Raw genomic sequence first — 27,742 nt, forward strand, 5'->3', positions numbered from 1 at the left:
TTTATCCCCCACAAAGCCCTATCTATCCCCAGTCTCTTAAAAATATTGAGATTCTACAAAGAACCAATCACCAGTTCCACACTTGGGATATGTGAACTAAGGACTTCTTTTCCTAATTTTCAGATTCAATAAAAAAATTGTAGGGAAAGGATTTGAGGACCTCAGGGAAAGTGCTTATTTTCAACCTCCTTTGGTTCTCCATTGGCTCAAAGCTGTTTGTGCTCATTCTTTTGTAAAAGTACATTCATTACATAATCAGAAACACTAAAATCTCCCAGTTATACAAATTCTCACTCTGTTACTATGGCAAACCACTCCAAAAATACAGAGCAGCAGAACAACAAAGTGCTTGGAACAACGGCTCTCAACTGCCAGTTTCTGCATGTAGCTGTTGAACTGTTCATACACAAGCAAGAATCCTGTCCTGCTCCCTGAGCAACTGGCACCTCAAAAATAGAGATGGAGGAAAGGAAAAGTTACTGTCAGCACACAATGCTAGGAAACAAAAAATCCCAGAATATCCTCCCCCACAAAACCCTCAAAATAAACCCCAGAAAGCACTTCTTACAGAATTCAACAATGCTGAAATCTGAAGTTTCAGTGAGAAACTCTAGTTTAAAGCAAAACAGGTTTCACACTACTAGTTGATGGTACAGGGCAGGTCAAAGATCCCTGAGATCAGAAGTATCTCACCTCCTGCCTCTGAACCATCCCTGTTGGGGCATTAGGAAAAGCTCTGCTGCAGCCTGAGTGCAGCTCTGCTCTGGGGGAGCAGTGTCCATCCCTATAAAAGCTCAGCAAGGCAGCCACGAGCACCTGCAGCTCTAGAGACCCCCTGACAAGCCAGGATTCCTCCCTGGCTCCTGGAACCAGCTCTTGGTTCCATGGCCAGCAGATGCAGGGCCATGGCATGGATGCACGGGCAGAACCACACCTCAATCTAGGTGTGTTTTATTTCTGTATCCCTTTGGGACACTCTTCCTTCCTTACCAACCAGGCTCTGGCAAACCATCTGCATTTTTTGGATATACATGACTGGAGTAAATGCCACTGACAGCCATTAGCAGAGGAGGAAGTGGGAGACAGCAGCAGCAAAACACTTCACACATTCAGCCCACCACATGTTGGAACTGCAGAGAGACAGAGAGGGGAGGGAGAGAGACACTTAGGCAATCCATCAGTGTTGCTTTATTAAAATCTTTATTCACACAATGTTGCTTTATGTGGGATCTGACCCCGGGGGATAGGAGTAGAAAGTCATGATTGCATTCTGTTTGCTTATTAGCAACTCCATTTGTGCAGCAGCTCCCAGGGGCCTCCTCTGGCACATCCAAGAGGGGGGGGGGTCTGCTTCCAGCATCCTGCTCCAGCTGCTGCACAAAATAAATTACCTTCTTAATAAATTAGTACTTTTGAGCTGAAGTTTGTTTTTGGCAAGACGCACTCCAGTTCATCAGCTGCTGGAAGGAGAGCTGACTCGAGTGTCTCCTCCCCCTGATGGCTGACTTGGGAAGGAGAAGGAGGTAAATAGCAGATGGCTGATGAGGCTCTTTAATTAGTTCTTGATTTCTGTGCTTCCAGTGCTCTGATATCATTGATAGCACGACACAACCAGTGTGTAACCTCTGGGGCCAGTGGGTGACACGTGCACAGTGAACAAGAATCAGAAGGTGTCTGGAAACCTCCTCCCCAGAGCACCTGCCTTGCAAACAATGCTATTTTTGAGATTCAAGCAGACCCTGTTGGAACGTGGATGCTGCTCCTCATTTCCTTTGCAATGGTTACAATTTAAAATCTCCCAGGGTTCTGTGTTTGAGCAAAACAACCATCACTGCCAAAAAGGCAGAAATTGTCACAAGGCCAAAACCAGATCTTGCCGATTTTGGTTTAAGGGAGGAATTTATTTTTCTTTCTTGCTGCAGAACACCAACCTCCAGTAGTGTTTACAACAAGAGGCATCAATATCACAAATAAAAAACCAATCCCAAAAACCAACCATTTCTTGCTTCCTTCTACTGATAATGCTGGACTTCATGCCCTTTGTCCACAAGTAAACCAAAATAAACCAATACCCTGCTTTAAATCTTTGACATTTATACTGGGGAAAAACTCATCCCCAGGTTCCATCTGACAGTAAAAGCTTTAGCTAAGAGCAACATGTAAATCCTCAACATTAATTTAATTTCTAAGACTGAAAGGCCTTTTTTTGAGCCCATTATTAAATCAAATGTAAATATCAAGAGTGATCATATAGAAGTCAAAAATTAAATTTTGGTAGATCCCTCCCAAAATATTAAGAGCTCATGTTTAAGCTCAAAAGAAGATTATGCTTTTAGAAATGCTACAAGCCACCAATCATGTGCTTCACTATCTCCTCTTTGGGTAAATCATCTGAAATTTCCTGGGAAACAGCTTAAACCAGCTTGCTCCTGCCACAAAGGCACCACCCAAAGTGTGTTCTGTTATCAGCTGGTAGAGGCAAGAGCTTCACAGTGTCCTCAGAGCTGGCTGTGTGTCACCATCCTGACTAGGAACTCCAGTAAATAACTCCAGATCCCATCCCATCATCTCATTGCTCTATGGCATCTATGGTTGTGGCCAAGTCCAGAAGAGAGCAAGAATAACAGAGAATTCAATCCCAGGTAAACAGTCACATTCTACTTTCAAGATACTCTGCTCGTGCAGTGAGAAAAAGACTTCAACAAAATAAAGCAATGCCTGCATTTTTCAGATAAACCCTCTCCCTGACACCTCCTGGACCAGGTGTGGCCAAGGCGCAAGAACAGAAAACAGCTCTTCACCTGCCTGCCACCCTGCAGTTAGAGAAGAGGAAGTTAGATTTTCCTGACAAGAAAATCAAGGAAAAGGGCTCAAACTGACATTTTGGTGCTCCTGCTCTCTTGTTCAGTAACCTGTGATCACTTGGGGAAGGGAGCTCCTTCCTTACACTAAGGACCATGCTGGCTGAACACTGATCCAAAGCTGTTCAATTTGGACACAGTGATGAAGCTGCTTCTCTTCTGGAGACACAAACTGAGACCTGCCCCAAGTGATCAGTTCCATGACACAAACTCAGCACAGGCTGCAGTGCTGAAGGACAACAGGACTAGCACAAGGTGAGTGTTGCAGGCCTGTCCTGAAAGCCAACTCTTCTCTATCTGTGGCAAAACCACTAGTGAGGACTCCTGATGACCATCCCAGGCAGAACATTGCAGAGGGGGTTGCAGGAAGCAACTGGGGAAGGCAGAAAACCTCCTGGAAGGGGTCACAGCTTCTGAGCTCAGCCACAGCCAAGCCAGGTGAACGTGGCACCCCAGCACTGGTGTCCCCAGAACAGCAGTGCTGAACTGTGGTCACAGGGAGCAGCAGGAAGCTCTCTTAGGTGAGATGAAGAAGACAGAGCAGAGCTCAGGGACGTCTGCACACCTCAGGTGACTGCTGGTGACTGAGGAAGTCCAGCAGACACCTCTTCCTCCAGTCCCACATGCCCAGAGGCTGCACAGCACTCAGGGCTCACAGTAAAGCAGCCTGACCTCGCCACACAGAACTGCTGCCAAGGACAGATTCTGTCCTCCTCAGCTACAAGAGAATGAACATTTGGTTATAATGGACACAGGACTGCAAGGATATTTTCTCTACTCAGACCTTGCCAGATTCATTGAAAAAAAGAGGGACAAGACACATGGAAACTTACTATAACCCCTTAACTATCAAGTGCTGTATAACCACCCTGTCCTCTCCTAAATCTCCAACCCTGTGGATAAACCTTCGATAGGACTTCAGCAAAAACACTGAAGCATTATCACATATGAGGCAGCCCCCTTTCCCAGCCTTTTATCAAGGAAAAGCCAAGTGAGCAGCAGGTCCCCTCTCCCACCCCTCAGACAGCCAGAAGAAAATCCCACCCCGGGGGGTGGCACAACTCTCCAGTCCAACAGTTATTTTATTCACCCCTGCTCGTTCTCTAGAGAAGCAGTAAAATGCCCAACCAGCTCAGAGCTGATTGTGTACAACCCTGAATGAACAAACTCGCCAGAGTAAAGGGGGAAGAGAAGGGGAGGGGACTGTTCTGTCCATCTCTGAGGTCCCCTGCAATGCAGTCCACAGAGGATTCAGTGTTCCACACTCTGCACAGCACCCAGAGCCGCGTTCGTCCAGCGCGGTGCCCACTGCCGGCAATGGACACGGCACAGAGGCCACCACGGGGCTGAGCCACCCAGGCTCCTTCCCACCTCACTGCTGCCAGCCCAAGGAGACAGCCACTGTCACCTCCCTTCCTCTGGCCTGGGAGCTGTCCTGTTCATGTCAGTCCATTTGGCCACAGCCCTTCTGAACTGATTGTGCTGTTTTTCTATCGCTTGTTTGTTTGTTTGTTTTTTAAAAAAGGAGTTTCATCTCGTGTTCCTGCTAGGATTACAAGTGAGACAGAGTCATCCTGTCTTCCACCAGCACCACATCTGGCCCAAACTGGTCTGTGCACTGCTTCACTGTAGCCAGGATGCTGAGGAGCCGCTGGTCCAGGGCGTCCAGGTGAGGGGTGGAGAGCACAGGTGAGATGGGGTCATGAGACATGGCAGTTTTTAAGGCAGACTTCAGGACTCCGTTCTTCAGGTAATTCAGCCTGTTCCAGGTAGAAACCCGGATGCTGCAAAAGAAACAAACACACATCACCACACCAGGCTCCTGCTGCATCCCTCTGGGAATACTGGCTCTTCAAGAATGGAGACTCAGTGCAGAAGTGGGTTTGGGATGGCAGGGTCCAGGTGGAACTGCATCTCAGACAGGATCTAATGGAATTTGAAAATTAAAGGTGATGAAGAATCAATCTGGTGTGACAAAACTCTGATGTTACACAGGAACACTTCCAGCTGAGAGCACAGAAGGTCTTCAGTCCTGAGTCCTCCCAGACACAGTCTGGAAAGGAAAGGAAGGAAAATCAACAAATTCAAACAAAGGTCACCTCAGGAAGAGCATCACTGACCAATAATGAATCACAAAGGACAAAAGGCAGTTGACCAAACTTCCAAGAAAGAGAACACAGCAGTGACCTTTCCTCTTCACTGGCCACTGAGCTTGCTTGTGTCAGCTCATCTCAGCTCCCATGTTCTGTGAAGTCTCTTGGGATTCTCCCCCAAACCTTTTAGGGCAAAATCTTTAGCATCCCTGGTCTAAACTCTTGGGTTTGATGGCTTCCAATAAAACCAGCAAAATAAAGTGTTGTAACAAACCTATAGTTAAAACAATTATGCAAAGTAATTATCATATGGCATTTGCCCAGTACCAGAAAGAAGGAAAATCTGAAAAGCAGGAAATTGCATAGTCTCACAGAGATAAACTTCTTCTCTGGTTGCATTTGGGGGAATCAAGATGACAAAGACACCAGAAGAATCTCAATAAAGCAAGAAATTAAACATACATTTAAAACTAATGCAGGAAAACTAAAGAATTTAGAAGTTTTTTAATTGTTCTGCATGTGACTTTTAAAAAGATCTTGCAGAACATGGGCCAGGTGTACTGCAGCATGCAGGAAGCTGTGCTTAGTGCAAGATGAGAGCCCAGGCTTTCTGCAAAGGTCCCAGGCTTCAAAGGTCCCAGAGAATTTGGAAGACAGAACCTTTCAAGACAAGCTTCACAGACAAGCTCCATTTGGAAGGCTTGAAGGAGTTCATGTTGAAGTATCAGAGTCAGGAAATTGGTATCTCAGTATTTTTCTGTCTGGAAATTTTCACAGAAGCCCAGAACGGCCTGGACTGGAAGGGACCTTAAAGAACATCTCATTCCACCCCCCCTGCCATGGGCAGGGACACCCTCCACTAGATCAGGTTGTTCCAGACCCTGTCTTACCTGGCCTTGGACATTTCCAGGGATGGGGCAGCCACAGCTTCTCCAGACAACCTGTGCCAGGGCCTCCTCAGAGGGCAGAAATTCTTCTCAATATCCCATCTAACTGCCCTCTGTCAGTGTGAAGCCATTCCCCCTTGTCCTGTCACTGCAGGCCCTTGTCCAAGTCCCTCTCCAGCTCTCTTGGAGCCTCTTTAGACACTGAAGGGGCTCTGAGGTCTCCTCAGGGCCTTCTCTTCTCCAGGTTGAACACCCCAGCTCTCTCAGGCTGTTCCAGAGGAGAGCCACTCCAGCCCTTAGAGCATTTATTTCCTAATGAGAAGTAGCAATGGCCTGGTAAGAGACTGGACACAGAACAGAAATCAAAAAGTCACAGCCTCTGAAAATAAAACCACAGCTCACAAGGCCAAAGCAGAAACAAAACTCTGCAAAGAAACTACACATTTTACTTGAGAGGAGCCCCCTGAGCAGGGCTGCAGGCTTGTTTTAGAAACCATGTTTGGAATTCTTAAATTGTCTTTATTAAATTGCCATCCTTCACTACTGTCAGGGAGAAGTCAAGCAGGGATGAGAATGCTGATTTGCCAGGAGCTGGGTGGGACAGCTGCAGATGCAAAGTGCCTGTCACACTGACTGTGGGTAGAGCTGAACCACTGACCTGGAGGTGAGAACACTCTGCAGCCAACCTCTGCCTTCATGACAATGGATTCCTCAGCTTCTTGGGCAGTGCCCATCCATCAGACAGACAATATCTCAAAAAGTACAGCACTGTGGACCCAAGCAAACCTTTTCAGGTTGCCAGAATGCTCCCAAGTTAATGAAATTGCAAACCTAAGGACAGAATTACATAAGTGAACAGCACCCCTGTGTTTCACTTACATGCAGCACTGATAGAGAGGAGCCAAGATGCTTCTTTCATCCAGGGCAGGGTTTCCAAAGCTGAAAAGCAAAATGAAAACCAAGTGAACCAGCTGAACTCCTAAGGTTGTTCTCAGCATAAAGGGCCTTGTAAAGAATTCAGAGAAATCAATACTAGGCAATTTCATGCTCCAAGAGATCAAACAATATAAATTAAAATATAAACAGTCAAAGACCAGTTGCAGATATAACTTTCATCAGCATGAGCTAAGCAGGTAAACAGAAGCAGCATCAGCATACCCAGTTCTTTATCAGACCAAGATAAGTTTAGAAATGATGCAGGGGTAAGGAATAACTGCTATTCTGGGCATGCAGAATGGGAGCTTTGCCTGTCTGACACAGCTGGGCAGGGAAGGAGCCCAACAGCACCAACAGTTCACTAACAAGGTGATCAACTTAAAACAGTTCAAGCCAGAAGGCTTCCATAGTATTTCAAGTTTCATCCAAACACATGCTGGATTTATTTTTCATAGTTTCACCTTCCTCATAATACTGTTTTAAACTAAGAACTTTCCCTTCAATAAAGATGAGTTGCTGCAGGGGCCTGGCCTTATGCTGCCCAAATAATTCTGTTATTCATAGCTTTAAAACTCAATAAGCTCCCAGGGAAGTGGTCATGGCACCAAGGAGCATCTGCTCTTACTCACATGGTTTAGTTTTAGGTAGCCCTGTAAGAAATAAGGAGTTGGGGTCAGTGACCCTTATGGGTCCCTTCCAAATTGAGATCTACCATGGTTCTATGAAAAACTGTCCCCTATCCATTATTTCAAAGGAGCTGAAAGTAATTTAAAATTTTATTATAAATAAATCACTTAAATTTTCAAGAAAACAATTTACTGTCAGCCTGCAAAGCCTCACCACAAATATTTTCATAATGCCATAGGAAAGGACCATAACAAAAGGACTTGACCTTCAAACCCCATATTCACTTCCAGTGACTAATCCCTTACCTTCCTTCCTCCCAGCACATTGTCAGTGAGGAACAGAAAGGACATTTTTGCCAAATTCACCTAAAGCAGCAGTAATTAAGCAGTCCCAAGGTGGAATGCATCCTGCTGTCATACTGGAGTATTACTGAATAGGCTGATGTCAGAAGGATGGATGGAAAGATGGAAGGAACAACAGAACCCCTATACAAAAGATAAATGGGAAAGGAAAGGTAACTCCAAGCTTGCAAGGATCTGCAAGGTCTCAAGTGCTGTGTACACTGGGTACAAGTGCTGTGCAGAGCCTGCCACAGGAACTGCTGGTCCTTCACAGCCACCAGAAAAATAAACAATCCAGAATTGCTGGACTAAATTATGAGTAGGCAAATAGACGACCTTTATGTTTTTAAGAAAAATCAATCAAATTGTTATGATTTAAACAAGGCTGTGTCTTCAATGTGATTTTTAACCTAAACTATAGTGGACAATATACAAAAACCATAGCAAGGACAGAAGAATTCACATTCTAAACACATTTTTAAAATATTTTTGTTCAGGTAAGAGTTAATGTCCACATTTAGAACATGATCATTTTTGTGTTTGGTATCACTTCTACCTCCGTTCTAAACTGTGAACCTTTCAAAGCCAGAGTAGGCATATCCAGAAGGCAGGGAATGCCCAATAATTCAGAAACACATCTTAGAAAGATCTGCTTTTATTACAGCACTCACTTATACTGACTGGTGATAAATAAAAGAGCCAAAGTTTTCAATCTTCCATTAATTAAAAGCCTAAAAGGAAAGGGCATTTCTGGGATAGGAGGAGAGACTTGAGCAAACCTTTGAAAGTTGCTTTGGGAAATACTGTGTTAACTGGGGAGTTTCTGTAGATTGAGTAGGACTTTGCCAAGACAGAAGAGTATCTAAAGCACAATCACAGAGTCCTAAAATGGTTTGGGTTGGAAGAGTTGGGTTAAAGCTCATCTTGTTCCATCCCCCTGCCATGGGCAGGGACACTTCCCACCAGACCAAGGTGCTCCAAGCCCTGTCCAACCTGGCCTTGGATACTTCCAGGGATGGGGCAACCTGTGCCAGGGCCTCCCCACCCTCAGAGGGAAGAATTTCTTCCTAATATCTGATATAAATCCACTTTCTCACTTTCTTTCAGTTTGAATCCATTCCCCCACGTCCTGTCAGCACCACAGCCCTGGAAGGACCCTAAGATTTGGTGAGTAATTTCTGATAAAAAGGAAAGAGTATTACAAGAGAGGAAACAGAGAGAGAGACAGAGCAGCTAACTGTGAGCCCTTGCAGCCAGCACTGCCAGGGCAGCAGGCCAGGCCAGGCTCACCTTTTGGCATTGTCCAGCAGGATGAGCATGCTGGCTCCCTCGTCGTCCTGGAAGCTCTCGTAGTGGTGCCGGTCGGCGTTGCCGATCAGGTAGTCAAAGATGGCCGTGTCGATGATGTCCAGCAGGCGCGGGCCCGAGTCGTACGGGGACGTTTTCTTCACGGCGTCGCAGTAGCTCTCGTCATACTCCCACCTGCAGCACGGGCAACCAAGCAGCCTTCAGGGAACCACCCTGCTCAGCAGCAGCAGCTACAGCTGCCCTGGGGCACTTTGGGTGCACCAAGAAAGGGCAGCAGCCCAGGCTGGACCAAAAGGAAGAGCTGGACAAGTGTTTATGAGCAGAGTAAAGCCTGCATTGACATCCCAGCCTATGGAGCAGTTCAAAGATACACAAAGATCATCTTCCTATGGAAAACAAAGAGTTTGCTTCCTCACAACTCCACAGTAGCCAGCCTATGTTATGGGAAGATTACTGCCATGCCTTGCCTCCCTCAACTTCCCAAGGAACACCTCAGTTCTGTGTGTGTTTCCATTGCCTTGAGCTGTTTCCATCAGGCTTTCCATCCTCTTCCTTTTTTCTTTTTAATGGGCCCCTCTGCCCCCAGAAGGGCTTCACAGTGGTCACTGTCCCTCACTCACAGCTGTCTCTTTCCTCCCCTCCTCTGTACAGTATCTCACCTTCTCCACTGACATGATTTCAAGCTTCCCTCTTATCTCCTTCTCCACATAATTTCATAACACAGATGTCATGTCTCAATTCTCCAAAGCTAGGATTTTAAATTTCCTCATTTTCTTCTTTACAGCTTTCAAAGCTGTTCAACACCACCAGCAAAAGAGCCAAATCTCTGGTGTATATCCTTTCCATCTGTCCAACTAAATAACAAGGACATCTTCCACGTAAGGACTGAAACAATCCTTCACAAAATAGCAATTAAATTGGAAATGCCTTAAACCATCTGTGATTTGGAAACAGAGATGGAAGAAACACAAGCTGGAGAGACTTTCTGACATGCTCAAAACTGCAGATAGTCATAAAAGTAGGAAGATCAGAATTTACTGACTACAAAAGCCACATATTCCACTTCATCTTCTAGTGGTCTGGAACCAGAGATCCCAATATCCCACCTTTCTTCCAGGTGTCCAAATCAGAGAGCTTAAAAATTTATCTTCTCAATGTTCCTAATAACAGATCACCATGTTCCTCAAATGCTGTGCCTAAATCCCCCTGGGAAGAGGGATCTTTGCACCAAGGTCCAACTCACACTCAAGGTGTAGCACAAATCCACACAGCAGTGGATTTGTCTCAGAACCTCTTCTCCTTGTTCTGGCTACATTTCTTATGCTGCATCCCACTCTCCCTCAAGTGTTTCTTTTTCTCTCCTTTTACTTCAGAGCAGTACTTAATCTCCTTGCCACAATTGTTCAGATATGCTATGCTCTCTCATTGTCCATGCAGTGCTTCAAGAGACACTTTCATCCAACACTCATTTCTGATAATTTACATTGTATTAGCACAGGCCTTGGAAGGTCAGAGATTTTGTCCATTACACCTCCATTAAAAATTACATACACTAATGTGCCTGTGTGAATTATGTTCAAAAGGTCAGCTTAAAACTGCAGCTAGAGTAGGAAAAAATTCTTACAGTTATTTTTTCACAATTACCAGGCACAGAAAAAAGAGAGCATGACACCAAGAACCTTTAATTCTGATCTCTCAAAGTGAAATGTGCAGCATGACATGGTGAAAAACACCAGAACCTTGTAACCTCATCTGAAGGAGGCAAGTGTGAGTTTAAATACACCAAATATCAAATCAGCATAGGAATCAAGGTAAACCCCTGTGTAAGCAGGCAGGGTGTGATGAAAAGGAGCCTCTCAACAGGAGGAACACCTCCAAGAAATTCATCCTGTTCATCACTGCAATGTATCATGTACTGAACACAGCTGATTTTGACCTGCTGGGAAAGAAAAAACATCTGCTGCTCAAAATTCAATCTGTGCATTTTGTACCCTAAAACAATTCAAGAGAGCCTTTGGATGAGATTCTTTCTGAGAACAATCACATAATTGGAAATCAATGGATACTTTAGATAAAGGACTGAAAAATCTCTTCTAATCACTTTCAAGTTCAAGACAGAGTCAGAAAAATTTACTAAGCTCAAACCCATTTGTTCAGGTCATGGCAAAAACATTCCCACCTCAGGAACTCAGATGTGTTACATCTATTGCAGAATGGTGCTTACAGAAGGACAAATATGGGATTTAGCATTCTTTACATGCTGAGCATGGTCACCAGATACTGATGGCATTCAAAGCAAAGGACTTTCCAGGGTGTGTTGATGTGGCACTGCCTGATTTTTTGGTAACAGGGGAAGGACACAAGTTTGGCTTCTGTGAAAAGCTGCTGGAAGCTTCCAGCATGTCTGACAGAGCCAATCTCTGATGGCCAGCAGTGGAAACATGACAAGTGACTCCCCAGCACAGAATCTGGATGGGATTGGCCTTTGGGCACTGTGGGATCTTGCAACAGTCTTTGAATTGGTGCAAGTTGACAATGGTACCTACAGGCAACAGTTTTTCTTCTAGTCGAAGAGGAGGAGGAAGTGAGGACATGTGAGGAAAACAACATGGAGACACCAAGGTCAGTGGAAACAAAAGAAGGGGAGGAGGTGCTCCAGATGTCTCCAGGAGCCAAGATTCCTCTGCAAACCATGGTGAGGACATTGATAAAACAAACTGTCCCCTTGCAATGCATGAAGTCCAGGGGGGATGCAGAGATCCACACACAGCCCATGGGAAAAGTGCTCATGGCAGAGTGGGTGGACGCCAGAGAAAGCTGTGGTCCAGTGAGAGGCCTGAAGAGAGAGAGGGCTCCTGCTTCCAGAGAAAGAGAGAGCTTTATTGTTCTCTCCTTGCTCCCAGACTGGAGCAGCCTATCCTTAAAAGACTGCATCCCATAGAAAAGTGACCCACAACAGTTTTATGATAACTGTTTGCATGTGGGAGGGACCCAATGGCATAGCAGAGAAAAGACTTCTTTCCATGAGTGAACAGGAAAAGCTCTCCAATGATGAACCAAAACTCCCACACCCTGTCTTCCTGCACTGTTGGTGGAAAGGAAGGTGGGGTTGGGTGGAAAAAAGGTGGTTTTTTTACTTCTCATTATCCTCCTCTGACTCTGTTAATAACAAATCTACTTTATACCTTTAAATTTGGACCTGTTTTGCCCTTAGAGTGTTTTTTTTCTCCTAGTCGTTATCTCAACTCATGAGCCCTTTGTTAATTTTCTTCCCTCTCCTCTGCCCAACCCTAACAGAAGAGGGTAAGTGAACAACTTTTGCGAGTGCCTGGTGTTTGGCCAGTATCAAACCATGACGCAGGGCCTAGCTTAAGTTAAACCAGTCCACAACTCTGAAAATGAACTACAAGGATCATGAAATTAGGTATGGCACAGTGCTGCCACATTTCAGGGGCCACAGCATCAACAGAAGGTCCAGTGGCACAGGAGAAGAATCTTAGCCTGCCCACAGACAAGATTTTCAGAGCTTGGAGTGCCTGCATTGTGGAAATCTGTTCCAGCCAAGATACAGGAAAAGGACAGTGCTTAGTATTGTGGAAAACAACGAAGATTTTTTTTTCTCCCTCATTTTAATTTCAATTTTATTCTGGACTTCTCAGCTTCTACGGTTGTGCTAAGAAAGCTGTCAACACAACTAGTTTTGTGTTGGGTAGGTTTTGAAAGCACTCAGAGCTCTTTAATTAACCACGGGCCATTTCAGTGCTAATGATCATCTGTGAGGAATGACACTGCCACGTTCCCTCTCATACCTGGCAAGTTTGCCCTCACGGTAGGTCCTGCCCCAGGGGTGCCGGTGCTTCTGCAGGGGCCACACGTCCGGCAGCCACAGGGTCACCGAGCCCTCCATGATGTCCCCATCTGCACAGGCTGGCTCTGTCTCCCGACAGTAGTAGCACTTCCCATAGAAGCAGGTGTTATTGCCTTCACAAGAAAAAGGAAGAGGTATCAAATGAAGAGGTATTAATCCAAGGAATCCAACGGAAATTCAGGAGCGTGTTGCTGCAGCAGAGGTTTCCCCATGACAGGATTTCACTGTGCTTGTCTTTGGGGTTCCTGTCTCTGAGAGGCTCAAAAGAGATTACACAGACATCCATTCCTTCAGAGCAATTAAATAATAATATGACAAGGAGAGAGCAATTAAATTATATTTTCTAATGACTTTATCACTCTGAGAATTAATACATCACACTCTCAACAAGTTTTTGTGATTCCTTCCTAGTCCTGAGGACCCTGACTTTGCAATGTTAACACTGCTTGTTTTTCACAATTCATACTTCATGTGTCAGATTTCCGACTTGAAAAAGCTGACCAAAGAGAAATAAGTGAAAAGAGACCCAAAGGGATTTGGTGCCCTGAGACCTGCCACACATCTCAGTACACAAGCTGACTCAGCAGAGGAGACAGAACCAAGTATCATTCTCACATGATCTAGCAATGCAGATCTGTCACAGCTTTATCAGTGTCTTCTGACAGGAGAGGAGCAACAAAACACTGCAGCCTTTAGTCCACTAGCACTGATGCATCCTGGAGTAGCCTGCATTAGTAGTTTTAGTTTAACCTTTTCTATCCTCCCCTTTTCAACCCACCTTTGCTTGAACCTCGCCAAGTTAAATCCAGTTCCATGCTCACAGATGTTCTTCCAGAATATTCTTCAGCTATGTGTCACTTGGTTGTGATGACCCTCTGTCCTTTCTTCTCTTCCTTTGGTTCTACATCCAATATCCTCCCCAGAGCAGGCTCAGCTCTCCAACTGCCATGTTCCTCCCTTTCCACCCTCACACATCCCTGCCTCTCAGGCCTCCATCCACACCCTGAGCTCCCAGAATCCTGTCACTCAACCTGAGGATGTCACAGATCATCACCAACACAGAGCTTGCAGACCAGATCTCTCATTTGTATGGAAAGCCTGCAAGTCTCTCTTCCCATCCAGGGGCTGCAGCAGGTCTAGCAAGACACAGAATTCTTTTAGATTCTAGCTGTAACTCCAGTAAACCTGCACTAAGTATGAATGAATTCTCTCTTCTTCAAAACCTCAAGAACTTGGTCAAATTTGGCCTAACAAAACATCATAACCTCCTCCAAAGATCCACCCATTTCTTTAGTTCCTGCTTTGCAGAATAGCAGTTCCAAGGAATCTAAGGAGGAGCAATGAACATTTCTGGAGCCTTACTTCTCAAGTCAGCACTGCTGCTAGCAAACAGCTTGGTTATCTTGGCTGAAATTGGAAAATGGAAAGCCTGCCTGAGGCAGGAACCCCATGTGAATGCCAGGAGAGGCTGATGAGGCTGAGCTGAAACTTTCATCTGGAAGTTGCACCTTGTAAGTGGCAGTGTCAGGCAGCAGGTGAGACTGCCAGCAGTGCTGCTAATAGGAACGTTACCAGCGGTAAGGAACAATCATCTCTGGAGCCTTCTGATTAGGAAATGAAACAAACAAACAAAAGAGTAATAATTGGATGGTTTATGAAAGCCTCAGGGAGTTAAGGCTGCAGTATAAGTAATTTCTTGGTGCTTAATGACCACCTGGTAGGAGTTCACATTAATAGCTTCCATTATGTGTCCTTCACAGCATTATTGCTGTAAACAACACAGGGAAGTTCTGCCATTGGTTGTAAATGCTCTGCAGGCTCTGATGCAGCACAAACAACATCTAATACCAACCAGTGTGTCAGCTCTATAAATTACCCCAAATCACCACTCTCTTCACATTAAATACAACTTTATTCTCTTCTTTTCAGGTCTAATCACAGACTTTTCTAAGCATTTTTGACAGCAGAGAGAAAATTCTTACTCAAAAAAATAAAAATCCCATCTGTAACAGCAGCATGAGGGAACAGTATTTGAAGAAAACCAAGTCCTCCTTGGGGTTATCCAAGATCTCTCCTGGCACAGAAAGAGCTTCCTGCATCATGGTTAACTGCTCTGAACTGTGTCAGGCTCCCACAGCTCTTTTTTCCCATGAAGGATTTTCCCTTCCCTGGGCAGCACAGCCCATGAATGCACTTACCCACAGTCATGAAGGTGCCCAGGAGCTGCTCCGTGGCCACGGGCTTGATCTCCGTGCGCAGATTCACAAACCTGCCAACCACCAGCGGGGCTCGGCGGAAACCCAGGATTCTGATTTGGGGAGAAAAAACACAGCCTGAGAACTGGCAACACAGGCAGCAGTTCAAAACTAAAACAAAAAACCCTCTCAGTCTCTGTCAGAGACGATAGAGACCAAAGAGTAAAGCTGGAGCCCTGCAGCAACCTCCTCTCTTCTGTGAGGCCAAGTAAGGAAACTCATTTTTCTTATGTGCCTGGATATTAAACTTACTTTATAGGCCATCAGTGACATCCTTTGTTAAAGCAACAGAGGATGCACCATGCTCCAACTCTCAGAACTCAGACCTCACACCAGAAATATCCATCATGTGTCTGAAGCAGGCTGAAGCAGGAAAACCATATGGGCTGTGGGTTGGTTCACCTGGAAAGATCATTTCTAATTTGTGGGAACCACTATCTATTAAAATGCTGTGCTTAAGCCAAATTCAATTACACTTGAAAGCAACCAATCCAAGAGTTGTTTTGTTTGGCACAAGGAAAGAGAAGGGAAGAGAGAATGGTAGAATAAAAGTGAATGCCTGAGAAGGGCCTGGAAAAACAGAGGTGGGAAGAATACCCATAAAACTTGCAGTTACAAGATCCAGGTTCCACTCCCATGCCTGCCACAGCCTTTGCTCTGTGACCACAAATGACTTGGGTGTTTGTAATGGAATTTTAAAAGTGCTTAAAGTACAAACAGCAAAGGAGTGTCAGCCCCAACTCTCTTCATGCACTTTTGACACCCTCTGGATAAAGATCCTGAAAAGGTATTCCTGAAGAATAAAGAGGTGCAGAGCCACAGACAAAGACCAGAGAAAAGAAGCAAAAATCATGACCAAATGGACAGCAAAGAAGAGTTAAGTGAGATTTGGACACTTGAGAGAGGCTTTGATTGAATGTTCAATCATTGCTTTTTCAGGGAACCTGAAGCCTGTATGCTCCTTGAAAGCACAAATGGACTGACATCTGGCTCCTTTATCTTTTTTATCTTCTTAATATACCCTGAGTTTGGCCCACAGCACAAGCTGGCTGTAGCAGCAATGGGTGTTACTCAACTACTAATCATCCTGGATATTCTAATTCTTCCTAGAATTACTGATTTCTACTGTGCAATGAGCTCCACAGGTGAATCAGGACTAACAGACATCTCTGTCACCACCTGTGAGTTTAGTCACAGTGATAAGGCTCTTTTCTATGTACTGAGAAACTTCAGTTTCAGTTTTTCTATCCTTTGTTATATTTGTCCCTCCTTATTCCTTTTCTCAAGATTTTATGTGTTTTCACCTCCAAATCTTCCTATGAGGAAAGAGAGACTGTGCTCATTTCTGTTATGTGAAATTGCAGCTCTAGCAGCATTTCATAACTATTGACATTCAGTGCCTGCTGTATTCTGTCCCATTCTTTGAACATCCTGTAATTTTCATTTTTTCCTCTAATTGCACCTCCAGCACAGGTCCACAAAAGCACCTGGGTACTCCAAGCACAATTAGGATATGAATAACTGGATTTCCTCTAGGATGCACTGATGTATATTTACTCTAGACTAAATTGTTAGTCTAGACATCACTCTTGACTTTTTAGTGAACTGGACATGAACTTAGCACACACATTTAGTATTTCAGACTCTTCCACAGCATTTGGCTAAGCTCTTTCTCCCCTGTAATATTAACTAAAGTGGTTTCAGGGCTCATTCTCCTTTCCAAACTTTTCACAAGTATCTAAAATGTTACATTCTTGAACAGATCTCAGAAAGAAAGTTTCACAGAACGAACTAATTCTTATTTTGGCTTCAGTGTGGTAAATTGGCAGGTCAGAGGCAGCTCCCATCTGAGGTGCATTCTTCAAAGAAGCCCTTTCTTTCTGGTGTTTTCCACAGACAATCAAACCAGGTAAAGCAGTAATTCCATACCTATCCAAGTGAAAGGCTGCCACCTCTGCGTTGTGTCTGTCGTAGCCAGCGTAGGGCTCTCCTTCCACTATATAATCCCTGGCATATCTGGAATTGAAATAAATCAAATTTAGTGAGTCTATGTAGAATCCTGTCAATTCTGCTGTTCAGAGTAACAATTTAATAATAGTTAGAGTCACTGGGTCACTTTGCAAGTGACTGCCAATAGAGAGTGGAAAAGCATCAATGGGATTAAAGTGCCCAGACTGTTGAAGTGGTAAGTAAGGAGGAAAGGTCAGTGATGTACAGTGGTGTCCAGAGCTTGGGAAGCAGCTCACATTCCAACTAATACATTTTAATCCAACCATATGCCAGGTCACATCTTAGAACAAAGAGCACAGACCCTGCTGTGGAACAGGGGGCTATTTGTCCTGGAAAGCAGCAACTCCACAGATGATTTTGGGGTTAGAAAGAATTGTACATTAACAATTCTCATTAACAAATACAATCTTATATTGTGGAGGAGATGGCAAATGCAATCTTTAGTAGATAGAAAATCAGCAAGTGTGAACCTGAGGACAATGCTGGGTATAAACAGAGCCTTTAATCTGGCAGAGAAAAGACATGGTGAACAGCAAAAACCAGAAATCAGTCACTCATTGCAAAAACAATGGTGCATTTTGGTGAAGTGCAAGGCTTTTTGCTCCCCTTTTTACCTTTTAGTAGATGGTACTTAGTCAAGGCAAACACCAATTTCTCAGTTGCCTGACATTTGAATCAGGGCAGACACAGCCTCAGCACCACACTGCAGCTGAGTGTGAAACACCACAATCAATACTAAGCAAAGGGGTGAAATGCAACATGTTTTCAAATAAAAAAGGCCAGATTAGGTTATCTATTTTCTTATTTCCATCTATGTATGAAATTGTGTAAAGTGGATTATTTCCAGCAGAATTTGTGTTCAAGCAGCAGCAACAGCAGTGTAAGAGCAGGCACAGAGCTGGACCTTGCTGTTTTAGCCTTGCTCAGGGAGGATGTGGGGTGAGAAGACAATCCACTTCCCCAGCCTGAGCAATGCTCCAGCTTCTCTGCAGGGCAGCCCAAAAGAGAATTCACCAGTGCAGGATTCCTGCCAAAGGGGAGCCTTCACCAAACCAGCACCTTCTGCCACATATACCACCAGATGTGATGACAGCAAGTATTATTTGCTAGTAAATAGGGCTGAATTTCAAGTAAATTTGAAATGAGACAGTGAATCCTCAGAACATGTCCTCCAAGGCAGGTCTTTGGTAGGTACTTACAGCTGGCTTTTGGAAACATGGTCACATTTTGAAAGCTGCAGAGCTAAAATTTATTAGTAAATCCTGACCAAACTCTTTGTTTCCATGCACAGTAGGCACCTAGTCCTTTCCAGAGCAAAAGTAATGAGGGAATTCCTTCTTCCCCTGCTGGGAAGTTTGCTCAGAACTTTTCCTAGCAGTAACTTTGACAGAGCTTTCAGGTCCAAAGCTGGTTAAATAGACTCTCTTGCAGTGCCAGAACAGGACTCTGCCCACAAGCCTGGCTATTCAGCAGTCACAAACAAAACATGGGCCTACCAGGATGGCCAAGCCACCCTCTCCAGTGCTCCTATAAACACTCCCAGCTGCATGTGTCCTTGCTGGAGCTCAGAGCCTGGGTTTGCCTGCACAGACAGGGCATTGCAGAATGCAGTTTAACTCTCAGTTAATGCTTGACTGCACTCCCTGGCACAGAAAGCTCTATGGGAATGCTGTGAATCCCCAGTGCTTCCACTGGAGGAGATGCCTCCTGTACCACCAGGACTTTGTGTGCAAGGCTGACACTGCCTGGGCCTGCAGGGGAGCTCCAGCCAGAGCAGGAATTGGCTGTACAGAGATTTTTTTTTCTCATTCTCTAATCATAGAATCACAGATTGGTTTGGTCTGGAAAAACATTTCATTCCAATTCTGCTGCCATGGGCAGAGACACTTTCCACTAGACCAGGCTGTTCCAAGCCCTGTCAGACCTGGCCTTTGAACACTTCCAGGGATCTTCCTCTGGACAACCTGTGCCAGGGCCTCACCATCCTCAGAGGGAAGAATTTCTTCCCACTATCCTATCTATCCCTGCTCTCTGTCACTGTGAAGCCATTCCCCTTGGTCCTGTCACTGCAAGCCCCTGTCCCAAGTCCCTCTCCATCTCCCTTGAGCCCCTTTATGCACAGGAAGGGGCTCTAAAGTCTCCCTGGAGTCTTCTGTTTTCCAGGTGAACAGCCCCAGCTCTCTCAGCCTGATTCCAAGCAGAGGTGCTCCCACCCTCAGAGCATCTTTGTGGCCTCTGCACTCACTCATTAACAGGAAATCTTAATGCCTGCTTAGCCCAAAATCTTTTTCTGTGATGACACTTCTCATCTGCAGTGAAATCTCCTAAAACACACCCAGTCTTACTTTTTAACAGTTTTCTTCTCCTTTTCCCCAAAGACAAACAGTTCAAAAAGCTTTACAGCCAAGACTTTCCAAAACTTTTCAGAACATTTAATCATGTCAGCTTTTTCTGAGGATCATTGTAAACTGAGGCCATACCAAGGAAGTATCACTACCCTCCATTCTCCAGTACTCACTGCTGGCAGACAGAAGGCTCAGGGGCCCTCACTCTGACCTACCCAAACCATTTTTACAGCTACATTCAACTACACCAGACACACAGATGTACTTTTGAGACCACTGCCAAGTTTCCTTCCTTCCCTGCTCCTGAACTGCACCCTCTCCTGACAGTCTGACACAACAAGGAGGCAAAGCTTGTCTCCAAACTGCCAGAAGCTGCACTTCCACAGGCAGGAAGATACTGCTCAGAAACACCAGATCCCCTCAGGACTGAACACAGTGATTATTCTTTTAATCTACAGACAGGCTGTATCAAGGCTGTACAGCCTGAGAGACAGCTAATGTTACTAGAGCACCAACAAGGTTCTATTCTGTGGATGCCATGGGACAGAGAGAGAGAAACAGCAAGTGTTTCTCACAGTGACTTGTGAGGAATTTCAGGGAGCTGGAAAGATGTGACAACCTGTTGACTATAAACAATTTGCAGGTGCTGTTTGTCTACTTTATTTTAATCTGTTCCTCTCAAGGACAGTGTGTGAGCAAGATGTTTCTGTAAGTTAGCCAACAGAATAGAATCTATCCTACCACTGTATAAAAATCGCGTGGTTCTTTTGAATAAAGTCTTCTTTGCCTTTTCTACAATCCTGCCTCTTCCTGTTCCTGCCCCGACCCCAGTGCACGAGTGACATTATTCTGTCTCAAAAATAACAGGACGGTCTTTCAAAATTCCTAACTTAAACACTAATGTGACAACACGAAGAAGAATAGTATATGTAAATGAAGCAGTTGTTAACGCAGACATTGAAAGCAGTATTTACCTCTTGGGCTTGAAGACAACCTTCTGTCCTCCTTCAAGGATCAGCAGAGCTTTCAGCTGTGTCCCTTTGTAGCCCACATCAGCCTTGATGATCTTCTTGGTGCTCATGGCGTGCATGACGGCGCCCAGCTCGGGGGTGTCCTCGGGGTACACCTCTCGGGGCACCACCCACTGCGCGGCGATCTCCCAGGGCGACTGCAGCGTGTGCTCCAGGCGCGGCTCCAGCGCCACGCGCAGCCCCGCCAGCATGCGCTGGAACGCGCGCTGGTCCTCGCGGTGCGCGGCCGACGTGTCCAGGTTGTCGATGAGGAAAACCTTGGTGAAGATGAAGATGACGAGGAGGATGGCCAAGAGCACGACTCGCTGCTTCAGCTTCATGGTGCCTTGGGGCCCTTCTCCCCTGAGCCTTTCTTCCGAGCGTTACGGGAAGTCTGTTGGAGATCAGGGTGAGGAAGGGGGTGTTAGTTGGTGAGTTTCATGCCTAACTTGCATTGTAAAAGATGTCTCAGCACCGAAGCGTCTCCTGGTACCCCTAAAAATAAACAAAACACAAACTTACAATCCCGCAGATCCCACCAAACTCAAAATCAAGTTTATGCTTGGAGCATAAGCCTGCACTCACAGAAACCTGTATCCTACAGCCTGAACACTTGTGTTAAAACACACTGGCCTTGCTGCCTTCCTGCACAGAAGGGGAAATTGCCAGACAGCATCTCTGCACAGCTGAAATCATAGCAGCTGCAACCACCACAGGCAAGACTTCTGCAGGGAACTGTAGTTTAACGTGATTGCTCCAATTTCACACGCACTCTTCCATTAGTGCAAGATCCCATGATTGCTGGTGTCCTAAAGACCAATCCCTCAGCAAAGCTCCCAGGTCGATTTTAAGACAGCTCACAACAGTGAGAACAGCTGCTCAACCTTCTTTCTTGAAGGTACAACACATAAGCACAGAATAGACTTAATTGTTTATTGCCTTTCATTTGCTGCCATTATAATTTACTCAGTTTTTTTTCCATTCTTAAAAAAATATGAGCTGGGGTGGGGGATGACATCTTTACTTCCTCACAGTTAGCTAAGTTCCTTCTGCACTCAACTGTAAAACCCATAACCACAGAAAATACACAAAGTGTCTGCAATCTCAACCAAATTAACTAGAAAAAATATCCCAGACCACTTGCCTGTTCTCACATCCTCACCTACAACAGTTAAAACCACATCTGTTTCCATATTTACAGTGGGCTCCAAGACACATCTGGTCCCTCAAGAAGCCTTGGCCAGGGCAGTGTTTGCATGTAAGGACCAGAGAATGCACCATCAACTGTACCGGGTTATAAAGACAGAATTACCTTCCTAGCATTAGCTGAATGCAGTCAGAAGCCAAAGAGAAAGGGGACATGAGGCACACCTCTGAGGGGCACTGGGAGCCAGCAGGAATTTCTCTTCAGCAGCCACAGTGATCATGCAAACCCCAGAGAGCACCCTGAGCTGAGGGAGGACTGACACAGAAAAGCCTTTTCATGCAATTCAACAGTAAGTGTATAAATCAGCCATAATTAATCATGGCACTGGAAAAAATGAGCTGCCACAGGCTCCTTCACCAGCAGCAACCACAGGACAGCCAGGCCATGCCTGGTGAGGCACACACAGGTCACAGCCCTCAGTGCACAATCAGGCTGGCATGGTGTAAGAGTATAGTATAAAAGTATAAAAGGACATGCAAAGCCACAGAGGACTCCACAGCACCCAGAACAAATTTACATGAGGTCTAGAGCAGACCCCCCCAGCCACACAGCTCTCCCACATCCCTGCTAGCACTCACAGCAGGACAGAGACCCCAGCAAGGGCAGAAGCCTCTGGGATGCTTCAGACTAGAACCACAGTGTCCTGTTAACTGTGTAATACTGATTTTAACCTGCTGGAAAATAAATGCTTGTGCTCACACTGAAAGAGAACAAATCACATGTTTATATGGAAATTAGAGCATATTATTATTCTTCATCTAGTTCTGTTTTGGCAGCCTGTTCTTCTCCAGACAGCACTGCCACCTGCACATTACCCAGTGCAAGCACAAGAATGTGAAGCACACACAAGGAAGATGCACCTGACCCAAAAGCTCTCACTCCTGCAGATCCAGACTCACCCAGGAACAGATCCTTAAATAATAATCACATTATTCTTAAACCTAAGCAGACAAGCAAAGCGGATTGGCTGCACCTGCACCCTCTCATTTTAACTGCATAATTCACCTCTTTAAAACTACTAATTCTGAATCATTTTGAGCACTGCTTCCACTCATTTTTAAAATCTATTAGAGTTTGTAAGGAGTTAGGCAGAAGAACAGAGGTCATTTCAGAACAGTTACTCCTGGCTGTGGGATATGAGTATGTCTACACTCACATTTTAAGAAAGCCTCACAGTGCAGTGCTGGCTGATTAAAGCACTAAAGCTCAGGGCAGGGTGTTTCACACCTCTGCAGCTCAATATGAGCACTCACTTTTCTACACTGATTTCCAGGAATGCTGAGTTTCTCTAGGGATATTCTTCCTGGGACTTGGGGGGAGAATACAACTACAGTCACTCAAATGAAAGGTAATTTACTTAATCTTCTGTTACGGCTTTGAAACTAATTGTGGCTGAAACCTTCCCATGAGGTAAACAGAAGTTACAAAAATAAATAAAATTCAGTATTTAACTATTTGCTGGTGAGCTGGCTGTCACTTTTTAGTGACATCTGAGGACATGAGTCATCGGCTGCCTTCCTCCAACAAACACCAAAGCACCCCCGAGGTTGCCATGCAATCAATTTCCCAGTGCTCCAAGCACAGCCTGCACTTTGCTCCTTGGTGCCAGCATTACACTCTCTGCTCTGCAAGCCAAGGGATTTGAATCCTTTTTTGAACAAGTTTACCACGGACAGCAAGAACTTGAGGTTACTGTTCTAAATTGAAGATGGCAAGGGTGACAGCGTCAAGGCAATGTAAGAAAATATTTATGCTGTTTTGGAAGAAAGTAATTTGAAAAAGACAAGTCTTTGGCAAAGTCTTGGATTGGAAAGGAAGATTATGAGAACTCCAGAAGTGTCAAGCTGGCCCTGGAATGAGGTCAGAGATGAGAAAATTGAAATAACAATACACCACCAAAATTTTAAAAGGGAAAAAATAAGGTGAACGTGAGCAGAACTCTGGAATAAACAGCAAAAGGGTCTTGGACAATGACAAAACTAAACCCAGCCAAAAAGAGAAAACAGCCAGAAATAAACAGCCCTAGCAGCTTTTTAATGCTGTAGTCAACTGCAAGGTTTGCCTAAGAAATGTTTCTTGTTCTTCACTACCTCTGTGGGAAATTTCCTGATCAATTCTTTCTCTTATTACAACCAGGTCTTTATTCTCAGCAAGTAGGAGTCTCCCAACTCAATATACCAATAACAGCATCTCCTCAGTATCATGGAGGGGTCACTGTGCACACAAAATTAAAGAATTAAAGCATGTCTTCTGGCATTAAATACCAACATCAGACCTCTTCACTCCCAGTTCAAAAAACAGCATGCAATTTGCCTGTTACAAAAATTACAGCTACTATAAGCAGCCTGCAAAGTTACCAGAAAAATCCCACAAGACATTTTTTATTGGAGTCACAAAATCAATGGCGTGCCTCATATCACAATCTTATTTTTATATCATAAAGCTTTTTAGCTGCTATGTCAAAAATACTTGTGTGTACAATTTGCCAGGATTTCATTATGCTCCAAGTCACAAATCAGGTCCAGGGCCAGGCAAAGGTTTAGTTTGGCAGCATAAGTACACAAAAAAATCATAGCTCAAACAGACACTGATCTGAAATGGATATGGTGAAAGTAGAGTCTAATTCCTGTTTAATGCAAGGGGTTTTTCTTATATACACTATACCTTTTGGGATCACCTATCAAAAGGCCTTTAGAAGTTCTCCAGTAAATCCTGGAAAACGCCTTGAAGAAACATCGCACACAGTAGTGACATTTTCCTCTTCCCAAAACATCCTTCAGTCTCACCAGATCAATCTTCCTGCCCATCCTCCCCTCTCTGGCCAGCTCCTTGGTGGCTCATGCCTCCCTTCTCTGTGTGAGCCTTGTTATTCCAGTTTCCACAGGCAGGCTCCCACAGACCTTTCCTTGGATTTCTCAGACTCATTCTGTCACTTCCACTCTCTGCGTGCTGCCTGCCTTGTGTACAAGTTTAGTCATCCAGTGCTCAAGGCTTCCCACGTATTTACTTGTCTGCTCTTTCTCCATCTCCTTTCCTCCTAAAACCCTCGTTATCTACAGGCAAAATCTGTGACAGTCTACACTCAAACTTTCCACAAACACAACTGCACCCCTGGTTGAGAGCTGTAACACTGATAAATGTGAAAGACCACGAGCATTTTAACCACTGCAATATCTCTGCCTGCAGCTGCAACAATCAGTAATGGCCTGAAATATTCTCACACAGCTCTGGAAAGAAACAAAATCATTTTGTCCATCTGTCTGCCCACCTTGGCCTGCTATATCCCTTAGTTAACTTAAGAATCTGTCACCTGCATTTCTGCCAAATTTGTCAGAGGACTATCTGCATGAGCTTTACAAAAACCACAGGCCAGATAGAGGACAGAAGCCTTGAGAAGCCAAGGACAACTGGGTAAATATCCTGAATCTTTCCCAGCTGCCGGCACAGCAAACAGGAACACCTGACTCAGCTGGCTGCACAAATAAGGACAGGGTGGGCTGGATCCAGGCAGCTCCTGGGTGCAGCCCTGGGGAAGGAGAAGCCACCAGGCACTGAGGCCCCTGGGAGCCAGGCAGGAGCTGCTGGGGTAGGAAGTGGCAAACAACTCCTCAGGAAAGCAGGCTGCATGAATCCTCCTTGCTGAATGACTTTCCACCAAGCACCGTTTCCTATGGAAACAAAGTTTATATAATCACACTTTTCACTTAGATCCACCAGCCAATTCCAAACGCATCTGAGAGGACAGTGGATGTTTTGAAGCCAGGGTTTATGTGTTTATTGGAAGCTGGCAGCCAGGGGTGCTGCAGGAAGGGCCACAGTGTTGGCTCAACAGTTGTCTGCTTGCCTTGGCCATGTGGGCAACCCAGGGGCAGGGAGCTGGGAATGCCACGTGGGCAGGGAGGGATTGGGAGCACTGAAAGGGGGAATGGAACAGGACAGGGGCAGGAGCCAAAGGCACTGATACAGAGGGTGCTGGGACCTGGTCAGAAGACAGCCAGAACAACCCTCCCTTGTTCCCATCCCAGCTCCTGACATTCCCCCTGACCACTACAGGTCAATAAAACCAGCTGGAAATGTTTTAGGGAGCCTTGTTCCACTTGGAAATGAAGCCAAGGCAGTGAGAAAATTCTGCAGTTTCCCTTCTCCACTTGACATGTTTATTCATCTCCTACATAAGACTGACATTAAAAATTTAGTGAGGGTCCATGTACCCATCTGGATTTTAGCAGTGATGAGCCTGTCTCTGCTGGAGGATGGTGCCAATCAGCCTGCCCCACTCCTGAGGGGAGGCAGTGGGATTCTGGGGTCAGAACCGAGCTGACAACTTTGTACCATGAAGCAAAATAAACTCTCCACCTCAAATGGAGGCAAATATTGTAGTAACTATGTAGGTCAGACTTAAGGACACGATGGGTGCATGGAGTAATTTTCAAATTAAAACAAGACACGAGAACATCTGTTCTGTAATAAATACAAGGTGAGATCCAATCACAACGAATCCACTGCAAACCTAGGATCTACATTTTACAGTTTACTCTGTTTGCTCAGCCCCTAAAGCACTGTGGATGTTGTAAGGCCTCAGAAAGTACAATGAAACAGCTGCAGTGCTTATGCACATCTGTACCCAGAAAGGATCCAAAGAGAGATATCCTTAAAAAAGGGTCAAACCCATGCCTTTAACAACCACAGCCAGCACTCTTCTATGGACACACACATTGAATTTTTCCACCAGTGGACAATGACCTTCGCCAAGCTGCGCCTGGCACTGGGTGAGAGCCCACGGTGCAGACGGCTGCTCCCAAGGGTTAGCAGATGGCCAGAGAGGCTTCACAGCTGTACGGGGCTCGGTCCCCAGCTCAAAGCGAGCATCCAGAAGAGGAACGAACCGCAGGAGCGCAGATACAAATCCCATCTGCCAGAGCCGCCCCCGTGCAGCGGGGCTGTCCGGGGCCGGAGCCGCGGCTCGGCCGGACCTGTCAGGAAGGACGGGAGGGGCTGGAGCGAGTGCAGAGAAGGGAACAGGGCTGGGGAAGGGTCTGGAGCACCAGTCTGGGGCTGAGGGAGCTGGGGGGGCTCAGCCTGCAGAAAAGGCGGCTCAGGGGACCTCACTGCTCTGCACAACTCCCTGACAGGAGGATGCGGCCAGGTGAGGGTGGGCTCTCCCCTCAGGTAAAAAGCGATAGGACAAGAGTACGGAGCCTCACCCTGCGCCAGAGGAAGGGGTTGGTCACAGGGAGGAATTTTTTTCACGGTAAGGGTGATTAGACATTGGAACGGGCTGCCCGGGGAGGCGGCGGAGTCACCGTCCTCGGAGGTGGGTAAGGAAAGCCTGGACGTGGCACTTGGTGCCGTGGGCTGCTTGACAAGGCGCTGCTGGGTCACCGCCTGGACTGGAGATCCCGGAGGTCTTTTCCAGCCTCACCGACTCCCGGATCCTGCGATTCTCCCGCCGCCGCTCCGGCCGCGGGGGCCCCTCCGGCGCTCCGCCGGGCGCAGCCGCCCCTCCGCCCCCTCCCTCCCGCCGCCAGGCCCGGGAGCCCCTGCTGTACCCGCCCCGGGCCGCAGCAGCGCCGCGTCGCGTCCCGTCCCGCTCCCGTCCCTCAGGCGCCGCCGGCCCAGCCCCGCCGCCCGCGCCCGCCGCACTCACCGCGCCCGCCGCCCGCCCGCCATGGCCCGGCCACCGCCGGCCCCCGCCAGCCCCACAACATGGTGCCGCCCAGCGCCCCGCTCCCGCCTCCCAGCCAATGGGCGCCCGCCCCGCCCGCCGCGCGCGGCCCGCCCGCCAATCAGCCGCCAGCGCTGCCCTGGCCGGGGAGACGCGGCCGGGCGCCTCCAATGGGAACGGCTGGGGGGGCGCCCGCCAATGGGGCGGCGGGGTTAACCCTGGTCCGGCCGGTGCCGCTGCTCGGCTGCGGGGAGGATCCCCGGCTTTTGGGGGAAAGCCAGCGAATACACATTTGTCACACGCGTTGTCACACACATTTGCACACGCGT

The 27,742-nt window shown here is 46.3% G+C and overlaps 1 protein-coding gene across 2 annotated transcripts; it reads right to left on the bottom strand.

The window, feature by feature from the left end:
- Window positions 1–1,162: 1,162 nt before the first annotated feature.
- On the bottom strand, window positions 1,163–27,436 carry FAM20B (FAM20B glycosaminoglycan xylosylkinase). Of its 2 annotated transcripts, none has more exons than XM_063165392.1 (8): window positions 27,396–27,436; window positions 20,506–21,036; window positions 17,106–17,192; window positions 15,120–15,229; window positions 12,863–13,034; window positions 9,036–9,227; window positions 6,721–6,780; window positions 1,163–4,645 (listed from the first exon to the last, which is right to left on the bottom strand). In XM_063165392.1, the coding sequence occupies exons 2-8, from the start codon at window positions 20,880–20,882 to the stop codon at window positions 4,414–4,416; spliced, it is 1,230 nt and encodes a 409-aa protein (XP_063021462.1). In that variant the 5' UTR covers window positions 20,883–21,036; window positions 27,396–27,436; the 3' UTR covers window positions 1,163–4,413. The 2 variants fall into 2 exon arrangements, with proteins under 2 accessions (XP_063021462.1, XP_063021463.1); XM_063165393.1 differs by having other exon boundaries at window positions 20,506–20,935; window positions 27,396–27,435.
- Between the last annotated feature and the right edge of the window lie 306 nt (window positions 27,437–27,742).

The sequence above is a fragment of the Melospiza melodia genome, chromosome 11 (assembly GCF_035770615.1).
Source record: "Melospiza melodia melodia isolate bMelMel2 chromosome 11, bMelMel2.pri, whole genome shotgun sequence".
Classification (NCBI taxonomy): Eukaryota; Metazoa; Chordata; class Aves; order Passeriformes; family Passerellidae; genus Melospiza; species Melospiza melodia.